Raw genomic sequence first — 13,128 nt, forward strand, 5'->3', positions numbered from 1 at the left:
GTCCTTGAAGGTGTCAAATGAGACACACACTGCAGACAAAATCTTCTGCAGTAGTGCCCATTTAATATATAGCAGAAATTTAAAAATAACTCAACAATCTGAATGTTAGTTGGAATTTTCAGAAGACTACAATTATTTTAACTACTTCAAGCATCCAGATTCTGCTACTCCCTCCATGCTGAACAGCATCGTACCCTTGGAGGAGTACAGCCATACTCCCAGCCAGGGTCTAGGCAGCAAATCTCACCCAGAATGAATCACAGACTGTTTCCTAAGATTTGGTAATGCAGTTTTAGGAGGAGAGCTCCCTGGCTGCAAGACTCCTTTGTTCAGGAGTGCAACAGTGATGTGCCAGGGAGGGCTGCCCACACAGCTCTGTGCCTTGGGGTGAAACAGCCTAGCTCACCTGGCTTCCCAGGACTGTCACTGCACAGCTGTGACTTTAGGACAACCTCTCCTAAAGCACCCAATTACATTCTCCCATTTCAGTCCTGACTTTTATGGTTTTAATAGCTCAATGTAGAAATGAGCTGCCATAATGAGCTCTGCTAACCACTTGCCAGTGCCCTCATAAGGATTTTATTTTTAACAATTCAGAACATGCCAAGAAAGAACTGAAAGGTCAAGAAAACTGAGGAGCTAGAAGAAATGGATATGCTGTTTTCAGGCACCTCAACTTGATACACATGGCAACCAATTTAAATTTCTAGTTTACTGCTTTTTTTTCTGAACCCTTCAGGGCAAGAGCCCTACTTAATTTATATAAAGGACCATTACCATATTCCTGATTACAATATTTACAGTCCAGAACTATGTTTATGGGTGATTTTGACTCACTGATGTAAATATTGCAACTTAAAGCAGTCGGGCAATTCTGATCCTTTGCTTTGCCCTATTAAAATGAGCATGAATAGCAGCATAGAAAGAGGTTGAGACAGATTTTGATCTTCATTATATGAGCCACATTTTGTCCTCCAACCCTTATACTTAAAAAACAGTATTTTCTGATTTTCCAACATTCATTTTGTGTCTTCAGGCAAAATAATTATAATATCCTGCAATAAAACAGCCTGTGATTTAAAGACAAACCTGCTCCATTCTACAACCTTTTACCAGAAATATTCTCCATCTTCTTCCCTAGTGTGGGCCAAATCTTATAAGATCGCTTTTTCTTGCTGTCAGAGGCACAGTGATCAACTCTCCTGACAAACAGAGCTCTAGAACAACAGCAAATAGAGTTCAAGGAAACATGATATACTGAAGATTTTTTTGTTTGTTCACTAGATATTTTCAAGAGGGTATTTTTAACTGAGCTTTCAGGAAGGGACAGAAAAAAAAGAATGGGTAATCACATGGCTTTGGCCAGTACTCCATGATCCACCAGCAAATACTCTGCAGATTAAAGTGTGAGGAAAAGCTAAGAAATGGACTTGCACTGACCAGCTTCCAGGGAAGCTCTTACAATATTTCATACCACCATTAGATGTTTCAGTAGGAATCAATGAAGGCATATATGCCTTATATTAGCACCGGTGAAGATTATTAACTGCTTTCATAAATACTAAGCAAAATATATAAAGAGCCAGGAAAAATATTGGAAAGATGTGTCCACTTGGCTCTGTGTAACTCAGTCTTTCTGCAAAGCACAGAAACTGCTTTTTGTGGGGATTAACTGATCATTTCCACAGTAGGTACATTATTTTTACTTTGTGATTTATTCCTTAAATCACTTAGCTTAAATCCACATGGATTTAAGTATTAGTTGATGCCAAAGCAACACTGCTTTGGATAGACAAGACTTGTTTCAGAAATCCAGGATTCCAAAGTGTGCGTGTGTGTGCGAGTGTGTGTGTAGTTAGATGTAGGATTGATCCTGACTTGCAGAAATAACTCAATACCATTTTTTGAAAAGCATTAGTTTTTGATCCACTGTTTAGGTAGGTATACTGGTATTGGTCAATGCTCAACCCACTACATCCACTAAGCTATTCTATCTGCTAGATCTTCTGCCATCATGCTGGCCCTCATATACAAAATCCTTTATGAAATTAAAAAGAAACACATCACCTAAAGAAAGGTCAAGTTATGCCATAAGGCCTGAATTGAAGCTGTTGAAATCAATGTAGTTCTATGTAGGAACAACAGTTTGTAGAACAGGGTTTATTATTTGTGTAGTTTATGTTGCTTTAGAAGCATTTTAAAAGCTCAAAAAGCCACTGCCAATCCTGACCAGTTGTTGGTAGAGATGTACCAACAGATGTAAGTAACCATTGTGATTTAACCACAGCCTCAGGTACGTAACCACACATTTTCCACTGAGTGCCCCTGAACAATCGTCAAATTTTTACTGTATGTTTGCTGTGGTTTTTTATCTCCTTCAGACTAGAAAACCATACTAGTATGTTTCTAAATCTTTAGCACAATGAAATATATGCATTTCACTTTGTGATGACAAAATCCATCCACAAGAACAAGTTAATGAATCCAGAGCATTGACGAACACCACATGTAAACTGCACGTCACCTAGTCACTAAAATTTCTTATGATACATTATATGATAATGATTTCTCATTTCAATACTATGATGCAAGATTTTCTGTCACAGTATGCTCAATTTCAACTTTTAATTAAAAAAAAAAATCGGTAATATCCATGTAAACTTCGGCATTCTAAAAAACGCTTATTTTTGTGTTCGCTTGTTATGCATTGTAAACGAAACCAAAGACAAGACAGAAAAGAAATGGAAAAAAAAAGCCTTACCCTCATGAAATGAAGAACAGTTAGCCATGGCAAAGAGATGTAAATAGGAAAAGTTGAATACAAGATGTGTGGAAAGCAAAGTAAAGACATCACTGAAAACAGGGAAAAAGGAAACAAAAGAAAAAGTGAGGAGGAATGGGGAATGGTTCCTCTTAAATAATGTAATCTGAAGGCTAGTTTTCCAATGGCTTTTGTAAAGAGTGTGAAAAAAGTAAATACATGGACAACAGAAATAAGAGCTGCCATTATATTTACAATCAGCAGTGATGTTGCTAAGCAGAATTTTTTCTTGTCAGTGCAGTTTGGAAAATTGTAATCAGTACTGAATTATCATCAAGAAATTTACATGTGAAGTCACAGCTCTGCTGAACATGTTGAGAAAACCAAGTCATGAGCTAATATCTACATAAAAATAACTTTTTACATACGCAACTCACAGAACATGATTAACAGCATTACACATCACCTCAACCCTGCTCAAGCATTTGTGATTTTTCCAATTGGTAAAGTGGGGGGAGAACATTTTTAACAGTGTGGGGTTTTCTGGTTAGACAATACTGATCCACTGGTAGAATATTACTCAGAAAATAAACTGGAAAAAGCCATTTCCAAGGGACCTAGACAAAATGCAAGTTTTGATTCCCAGTTCAGCTCAGTATATTGCTGCTCAGTTGTTGATGGCATTACTGATTTTGCTGTTGCTGATCACTTGTTTGTTTTTTGAGACATGGCATACGGAAGAGCCCTGTATCTTCTCCTCTATCACAGAGGTTTTGGTCTCATAATAGTAAATTATAAATAGTAAATAGTAAAAAAGAAAAGAAACCAACTTAGAAGTCCTTAAAAAGTCTTCACAGAATAAAGAACTGTTCTCCATCCAGCATTAGTTTGGTTTGCTTTAACAACCAAAACTGTCTCCATTGTTTTCTGTCCATCTCTCTGCTCTGCAGGGAAGGAATAAGAGCTTTAGACTGGCTATAGAACCAAGAAAGTGACAGCCTCCACCCAGCTTAACATCTCTAGTGCAAAGTACCAGGAAGTGCTGTGGTATTCATTTTCAGTGCACAATTTACCATCAGTACTTAGCATAAGCATGAAAGAGGGTGAGGCAACTTGCAAGTGATTGTTGCTTTTCCCCCTATTCTCCCTGAGAGCTCTGAGGGACTGGGCAGTGGTATTGGACTAATGGAACAATAAAGAGGAGCCCAGTAACCAGAATGGTCATGCGCTGAACTTCAGTTTTTATCAAAGGCTACTGCTAAGTCACACCTTGTCTGTCACATAGGTTCACTCTAACTTGTTGTGTAAATTTGGATTTCTAAAAAGACACCAAATGGTAGATTTAATCAAATTCATTTTGACAGGATGGATGAGCCTCAGAGAAGCTGAGGTCATCCTTCCTACAGACCACATGATATAGGGGCAAAACCAGTAAGATATATCACTGTTAAATATTATCTGGACCCACACAGCCAGATCCAGCAGTGTTTTGGAATACACTGGACAACTCCACCCACACATCCGTTATCTTTTCTAATAACTCCTGTAGCCACAAGACTTTTCCAGCCCATTGTTCTCTTTGTAAATAAATTTAACAAAATCACACACTTACCATATATCTCTACAATTACTTTGCACCATAAACTGCTCTGAACTCCAAACCTCTCTTCATAGGAAAAGACATTAATCCACTCTGAATTGGTTTTCTTTATTAAGCCTTGATTTATTGCTCTGCCCTCTCTTAAAATGTCTTTTATTTATTCGACAATATTTTACACAAGCTGTCAAAAGCTGCCTGAAAATTTATAACAGTTCTGATCTCTGGATCCCCTTTCAATTCAAACCCATAATTTATTTATTTTTTTCTTTTAACAAGTTGTCTAACAGGCTAGAACGACATGATTTGCCCTTGTAAATGCCATTCTCGTTTGACCCTATCAAGTTATACTTATTTAAGTATTCACACTATTTTATCCTTGAGCTCAATAGGTTCTCTGTGTAAGTGGTAACAGGAGGACATCAGCTAAACCCTTTGCAACATGTTATGGTTTGGTTTATGGATTCTTGTTGGCTCCTATTCTGCATGTAAAAAAACTCCAAAATAACCCAAATTCCTCCCTCCACTACCCTCCACTCCCCCCACATGTTCTGGAAACAAACAAGAATTTCTATAAATCAGATTTCCTGTGTGACATGTTAAGAACAAAACAAAATAAAACCATAACCAACAAAACTTAAAAATACAAAACACTCTAAGGTTTTATCCTGATAGTAATTCCAAAGAAACTAGAACGAGGAATAAATAAGTTTATCTCCATCACTCACAGGTATCATATGCTACCTGCACTCATAGCTTTCAAGAAAGCAGAGGCTTATGTGCTTTGAAGCAAATTTGTAAACATAGTTAAGAAACACTAAATGGTAGAATTTGTCTGCATTTCCATACCTTCCCTTTCTAATAATCTCTACATTAAAGATGTTCATGCAATTTATCACGAGTTTCTAGCTTTCCATGCTTAAGCCAAATGAAAACCCGGGAAAAACATAATACCTGCTGCTCCAGAAGAACCATAGCAACAGCAGAAGCTTTACGAAAAGCAAATATATGCATGCTGGAAAGCTCATAGACCTATGTGAAATGCATTTAGTGTTCTGATTTTATGTCGCAATTAAAATTCCTTTATAACCTGAAGTTCTGCTTCCAAATCTGAGGAAAAGGCACGTTTGGCCGTTGAAAGGATGCTATTGTACAGAAATGCTTTCCTAAGAGAGGAGTCTGGGTAGACACCACCACACCAAAATGCCATTTCATGCCCCGCTGAAAGGTAGCAATGCTTCCACAGGCAGGATCCCTGCTCTGCCCGAGACAAACACGGCTCTGTGCGGGCACAGCTGCGAGCGAGCGCCGAGAGCGACGGCAGCAGCTGCTGGGCTTTCTGAGCGGGGGCAGAAGATGGCTCTGGGCTGTGCCTGCTGCCCCGGGACAGAGCTCCCTGCACCCTGCTCCCCAAGGGCCATGCACTGCGGCACCCGCCCAGCAAACACCATCGCTCCTGCTGTGCCAGCCTCGGGAGGAAGGAGGGTGAGAGAAGACCAAAAAATAACCTGTTGTTGCTCCTTTCCAGGTGACTTCCCGATTAAACGGTTCATGGGTCAGGAGCACAAGTTGTTTACAATAGAAATTTAGACTGCTTTTAATTAGTGTATGCAGTAAAATTTAGTCAAATTGACTTGAATTGAGTTTATGTTCCTTTGTATTGGACAGTGTAAAGATTACTAACTGCACCAAACCTACAATCTTTTGCAGTATTAAAACCGTGGCAGCACTATTACATCAGTTAAACAAGTATGCCTTATTATTGTTGGCCTTCTAACTTGTTTCAGAGTTTTAAACAAAAAGAACAAGAGCCTTCCTATTCAAAATATCTCACTATTCCATATTTGGTTTAATTGTTTTTATAAATATAAAACACCAACAAAACTATTTTAAGTAAAGTAGAAATGATCCTTTAATCCTGCAATCTTTTAAAATTTCATATAAAAGCACTCACATTCATTGCCAAATCCTCAATCTGACCCTTGAATCATACAAAAGTCATTAAAAAGCAGAAATTTGCACCATAAATTTCTAAGGCAAGCTGTAAAAAAAGCACTATAACTTACCGATGTCATTGCTTCTTTCAGAGGAGTCTTTCTCTAGAGCGCCGGATACCGTACTGCCCACTAATTCCACTTTTGGACTATCACTCCTGCATTTGGATCAAGAAGAGGAGATGTTTTATTGGGAGTTTTTGTGTGGGTTACAGTAAATTGGTAGCTAACTTGCAATTAATAATGAGAGAGCAAAGTATTCTTCCTTTGCAGCACCAGAGTAACAGCAATGTCAGCGAGAGCAATCTCTAGCAAGTCGACATGCTGTACGGATTAACCTTATCCCGTTTCTCCTTAACACCTGTCCAAAAAGCCTCTTTTAGACACCGTAGTGTCCGGAATAATTCTTCAGATGTTCACAGCATCTCAACAAGAAGGAAACCTAAGGGCAAGGGGACATTCTTCAACATCTTCTTTGTAGTTTTTTCTAATTAATTGGTTTGCACAAACTACAGCAGTGGACTACCTGGAATGCTGCAGAAAGCGAGAGAACCTCAAGCTAGCATTATGCATTTCAGCAGTTCCGACTATTTACTTATAAATGCAACTCCTCCACCATGTTATTACACTTTTCTTATGAGACTGGACTATGAATACTGTTTCAACAGTGCAAAGAACCAAGATCACCTAATTTGTCAGAAATGTCTTTTGAATAGTAAAGCATCAGGAGCAACCATACTTTATACAGAGGAGCTATTTTAAAATCAAGCAGGAGATCAAACAAAAGCAACAAAATTATCCCAAAAGCAACATTCCATCCCACAAGTACTTGAGTTTACTAAATAATTTACCTACTGAAACAATATTAAAAAAACCAACAGTGGTAGGCAGGTAACTCAGTATTGCACAGGTCACTCAAATCTCTGATATTTACTGTGACAACAACTGTTCAGTTAATGCAACACATTGTACTTGCCATCATTATCAGATCACTTGACAAGTACAATAATTTTTCCACAATGACTATTCCCAGTGTAACACTATACAAATTATGATGTGTGTAAGGTACCCAATTTAGGGATAAAGATATAGATCTGCCCCGAAACAACCCAGGCAGATGTATTATTATGTAATTATTGTACTATACAGTGCAATAATTAGCAATAGTTAGCTAGTGACAGTACAATATGTAGTGAGCTCACAAATCTTGTTGATTTTTTCATTGGTCTCTGCTTTTGATACATAGGCTGATGACAGATGGCCTGAACTTCAGCTCATGGCAGCAGCTTATGAGCAAAACACAAAGTGGCTGGAAACCCCATTTCAGACTTCAGGGAGGCTGTGATAAACAGCTGAAAAATTTTATTAAAACCCAGAAGAGGTCATAGATTAAGTGAATATATATCACATTAAACCCTGTGATAGGGTGACCAAAAATATAGACAATCAGATTAATAGTAAACTAGTCCTCCACAGCCCTCAATATGGCAGGCAGTGTGCACCAAGAAGGACACAGAAGAAATTTAACACATGCATAGAAAAATGTATTAATTGGCAAGATGATAAAATAAGGGTATTTCCAAGTGATCTACCTTTAGATCAACAACAATTAGTTTTCTTATTTTTAAGTCTTTAACTTTTTCTTATATTGCTTATATATTTGTAAACCTATAAGAAGCAACATAGTTTCTTGGCTGACAGAGCAATGAGCATCTGACTGCATACTCTGTTTTGCACACATACATTTCCCAGCAATCTGAGAGTGCAATGTGAGTTGGAAGCACTCTAGGAAATGTGTGAGTATGGCTGTAGAGAGATTCTTAGAATGGCATAATTTAGGGCTGAAAGTCACAACATTTACTACTTGCCTACAAAAGATACCAAGATATATGGCAACAGCCCTACAAAAAAACCCCAATCCTGTTGTGAGAAGAATCAACAGGCTTATTATGCCACTCTGCATCCATACTGTTGTGAAAGGAGTGGAGCCCTCCCTTCTCATTCACAGTGTCCCTCTCTGCTTGTGCCCACACAGACAGGCTGTCAGCTTGACCAGACAGATGATCAGCCTGAGAGAAACCCCACACTAATGGAAGTCCCACTGCAAACTGATTAATTGCCATCTGCAGCAACTCCCTGACCCATATGGCTGCACAGCTGCACAAATGCTGGTGCTAAACATAAGGGAGGCTGTGGGAATGGGGTGTCAGGACAAGGAATCCTGTTAGCAGTGGCATGGACATGGATTGGTTTAAACTGATTGTAAAGATGCATAGGTGTTTATGTCTTGCCTACTCCAGAGAATTGACTTACCTATAAATTGTATAATTGTGGTATGTCTAAGCGAAGCCTGTGAAGCCTTTGGAACAAACAGACAGCTATTCATTGCCCCACATGATGTTTTTCTGTCCTATTGCCCTTGAAGCCCTATTGCCCTATTCTGCCTCCAGCAAAGGAGGAATATATTTAAATGGCAAAACAATCATCACTACAAAAAGTCAGTGAGATGCGTAAGATGCAAGCCACTTACTCAGGACAGAAGAAAACCCTCTTTGGCTCAGCAGCTGCCATGGAAATCTCACAGGACTCACTTTGCAACTACAGCAATTTCCCCCTCAGGATCATGTACTGGTTTTGGCTGGGATAGAGTCCATTTTCTTTATAGCAGCTTGCATGGTGCTACGTTTTTGCTTTGTCCTGAAAACAGTGTAGATAACAGAGGGGTGTTCTCATTGTTACTGAGCTGTGCTGGCACAGAGTCAAGGCCTTTTCCGCTTCTCCTGTCACCCCACCAGGGAGGAGGGTGGGGACAAGGAGTTGGGTGGGGACACAGCTGACCCCAGCTGACCCAGGGACGTCCCACACCACATGGTGCCATACTCAGCATGTAGAGGTGAGGGAAGAAGGAGGATGGAAGAAGGGGGATGTTTGGAATTATGGCATTTGTCTTCCCAAGTCACCACTGCAGGTGATGAAGCCCAACTTTCTAGTGGATAGCAGAACACCTGCCTGCCCATGGGAAGTAGCAACATTCTTTGATTTGCTTGCACATGCATCATTTGCTTTTCCTGTTTAACTGTCTTTGTCTCCACCCACAAGTTTTTTACTTTTGCCCTTCTGATCCTCACCCCCCTCCCACAGTGGGAGTGTGAGCGAGTGTCTGCATGGGGCTCAGCTGCCCACCAGGGTTAGACCACAACAGGTCAGCAAAAGTTCTGCTGATTCAATTTTTATTCTAATTGCTTTAGGTTTTTTAGATTACGGAAATGGATACCAGTAGGTCTTAAAATAATTACTGTCTTATTAAACTAAATGGATTTAAAAACAAAACACCTTTATTGAAGTAACTGCTTCCACTTGAAGTTTCATATTTCTTAATTATCCAAGTAATTAAAAGTGTTTTCCATTTTTTTCTGTGCTAGACATAACAAAGTTTGGACTATTAAGAACACAAAAAGGTTTCTGTTTAGGTGTGCCTTTTGCCTTTGGTAACATGAAAACTGAAATATCTTTCAAAATACAAGGTTACTTCATATAATTTTTAGAAAGAAAAAAGGAAAACACAAGAGCAGCAAAATAACCTTCCAAAATTCTAAATGCTAAAAATTTATAGCATGTTTAAAATATTTCAAAAAAAGATAGAACAAAAGAATAACTACTCCATTGCATGCCTCACCAGTGAACTGAATACTAGGGTATGTTTTGGTCTTTCCAAGACATCACATAGCTAAATCTGAAGATTGTAGGAATTACTTGTATTTCCAAGTATGCCCAGGTGATCAGCAGGTATGGACTGTATTTTGGAGCAACTGGGCAAGCATGTTCAAAGCCAAGTCCAAAAGAAGCTCTGGCAGTAGGACCTGGATTGAAGAGTAACTTCTCAGAGACGTACAACCAAAGTATTTCACTAAGATGAAACTGGGAGCCCAAGGCATGTGCCTTTTCTCCTTTTCATTTGCCCCAGATTTCTCACTAAGAGCATTTTTTTATTTAACCATATGTGGAGGAACGAAGGGAATCAATGTCTAGCATTTCACTCTACTCTAACCTGTACTCTATTCTGGTATTTAATTCACCATTACTATTACTGCTTGAACTCCAGTAGTTCAATAGCAGCTAATTTTCCTAATAGTACAATAGTAAAAATATTTTCATGCCTATATGCTAGTTTTTCTGCAAGGTGCACAGCTTGCCCATTTTAGGCAATGCACTATGCATAAAGGAAATCTACAGTGCACAACCTACTAGCTGATGACTAAAAGGTAGCCACCTAGACTTGATTAGGACTACAGTGAGGCCTTTCATTTCTGCAACCTTTCCTCTAGCAGAGAATAAATGGACTTGTGTTGGCAAGTCCAATTTCTCAGTGCTCCTCAAAGACTGTAAACACCTCTGATAAAAGTATCATGTAAGTGCAGAGTGACAACCAACGTTAGATAATAATTACTTGACAGCACTATTCTGCAGTGGCACCAGCTAAAAGAGCATTGAAGATGGGTATTTTGCTAAAGTTTGATCTAAAATGATCAAAGAAAGCAGACTGAAAGCAGGCTGACAGTATTTGAAATGTGCATTGCCCTAATGCTATTCCTCAGCACAATCCAAGCTTTTGCACTGACTTAGTGCCCAAGCAATGCTGCAGTAATTTGAGGTAAACTAAGAAAGTCAAGATCAGAGTAACATTCTGATGCAGGTATTTTCCACACTGTTGCAGCAACAGTAGAATTTCATCAGTAGAAATGAACTAGGCATGAACAGTTCATGAACTGCTATTATTGAGAAGATCGTTATGATCCAGCCAGATGACTATAAGGATTTTCTTCTTTCTTGCTGTTCTTTAAATACAGCTTACTGTGAAATAAATTGGGACATAAACTGCAAAACCTAAATTATTTAAATGAGTGTTTTTTCCACTAATCCCAAAGGCATTGGACAGAAGAAAAGCAATACCTTGCATGAGTCACAGGCACAACTGGTCTTTCTGGTCGTCTCGGGGGCAAGGTGCCAGGTCTGTTCACAGCGTTGGCTTTGGGGGGCCGAGGTTTCTTCGGAGGTATAGCAGGAACTGAAGGCTTCTGCAAGTCTAACTGTTTTTGCTCTCTCTCTGATCTTTCTTTAAATCAATAATTTCCAGAAAAAAGAACAGGGATATTGTTAAGTGGAATTCATTTGCACTCACAAGTCTACATTCAAAGAAGAAATCTTCAACTGTAGATAGACTGTATACAAAGAAAAACCTTTCCATTTCTGATCTAAATCATTCTTTATTTGATATAATTGCCACAAATCAGTTGCTCAACCTGCCTGGCTGCTCTGCCTGGAACTCCTCAGCCAAAACGTGTGCAGCATCTTGATGGGAATACTATTTTTTATTTTAGTAACTTACTGGTTTCTAACTGTAAAGTACAAGAATGGCAAGAAATTACATAAAATTACATACCATATGGTACAACTTCCCACAAGAACAACTTATATTAAATTTTAGTATGAAACAATATTAATTTAGAAGGTCACAAAAATAAATATGCTGGATATTCTTAACATCTCTTGGACCAATAGAGAAGTACTATTTTGGGAGGGGGAAAAGCCTCAAATTTTCATTTCAAATATTACACTTTCACTTGAAATAATACACTTAAGTGAAAATAAAATACAAGCACAAAAACTTAACAATGTCTAGCAGGATGCAAACCCCTCAGAAAAATCAGACCTATTATTTAGGTTTTAAGCACAGACTTATATGCTGAATTTTTCAGCTTGCTGATGAAAACCTAGATCATTTGCAGGATGGGTTATGCATGGTTAAGGAGTGCCACCATGCTAATATCCAATGCCAAACATGCAGTGCCTGTGCATGTGTAAAGTACAATACACATTAATAATTCTTCTGAATAATATGCTCTAAATTCCCAATACAAAAAAAAAAACATGTAAGCATGTTTGCCACACCCGAGAAGAGCTGAATTTTCTTAAAGAAAGGGAAACCTCTCCAAGGAACTAAAGTTCTGCTCTCTATAGCCTACTATTTCAATACCCCACTTCCCTTGACAATGCTGCGTATGATATGCTGTGAATGTTACACCTCTCTATACATCTAAGAGGTATTGGGAATGTTACAGGATATTGCTTAATGGGTTCTTAATGAGAACCCATTAATGAGAGGATCATGGAATAAATCCCCAGAAACACAATGCACATTAGGTTTGGAATAGTCCAGCTATCAACTGTTGTTCACAGGCAGTATGCTTAGAGCAGATGCAGCCATTGGGTCCTCAGTAACACTGAAGCTTTTCCAGCACACTGCGTAATTTTTACACACTTAATCCTATGACAATTTATACTGTGTCAGTGTCCAAGAATCTAAATTGTATGAGGGACAGGCTGGGCAGTGTGCCAACACACAGCTCAAAGGACGTTCATCAGCCACCCCTGCTGTCACACCACATGAGCCATTCCTGCCACTCCCTGGTACTCCTGAAATGTAGGCACTACTCCTACAGCCTCTTTTCAATGTTTAGAAAAGTAACAGATATTTATAGCCCAGTAGAGTTAACATATTTAAATTTCCTCTGCTGTTTTAGCAGTTGGCTTTTTAAATCTAATAATGGAAAGTAAAGAGTTTTATTGCTAAGATAACCACGAGAAGCAGCACATATAACCAAAAGTAAACCTATGCAGAGGAAACAGCTAAAACACTTGTCAGATTGCTAAGGTGTATATCCAGAAACAGATCTTGGTACAAAGTCTGAAGGTTCTGTCACTAAATTATAACTGCA

General features: G+C 38.7%; 1 protein-coding gene across 5 annotated transcripts in view; it reads right to left on the reverse strand.

Moving 5' to 3' along the window:
* Positions 1 to 13,128, reverse strand: part of SH3KBP1 (SH3 domain containing kinase binding protein 1) — a 211,649-nt gene that overhangs the window by 13,318 nt on the left and 185,203 nt on the right. For all 5 annotated transcript variants that reach the window (XR_005952296.1, XM_041399855.1, XM_041399857.1 and 2 more), the window contains 2 exons: positions 11,303 to 11,465; positions 6,425 to 6,510 (listed from right to left, as the gene is read on the reverse strand). Coding sequence is in view for 4 of the 5 variants with exons in the window: in XM_041399855.1 (XP_041255789.1) it covers positions 6,425 to 6,510; positions 11,303 to 11,465 (249 nt within the window). In the remaining variant the exon portion in view is untranslated. The remainder of the gene's footprint in view (positions 1 to 6,424; positions 6,511 to 11,302; positions 11,466 to 13,128) is intronic.

The sequence above is a fragment of the Onychostruthus taczanowskii genome, unplaced genomic scaffold (assembly GCF_017590055.1).
Source record: "Onychostruthus taczanowskii isolate IOZ18803 unplaced genomic scaffold, ASM1759005v1 scaffold17, whole genome shotgun sequence".
In the NCBI taxonomy this organism is placed as follows: domain Eukaryota; kingdom Metazoa; phylum Chordata; class Aves; order Passeriformes; family Passeridae; genus Onychostruthus; species Onychostruthus taczanowskii.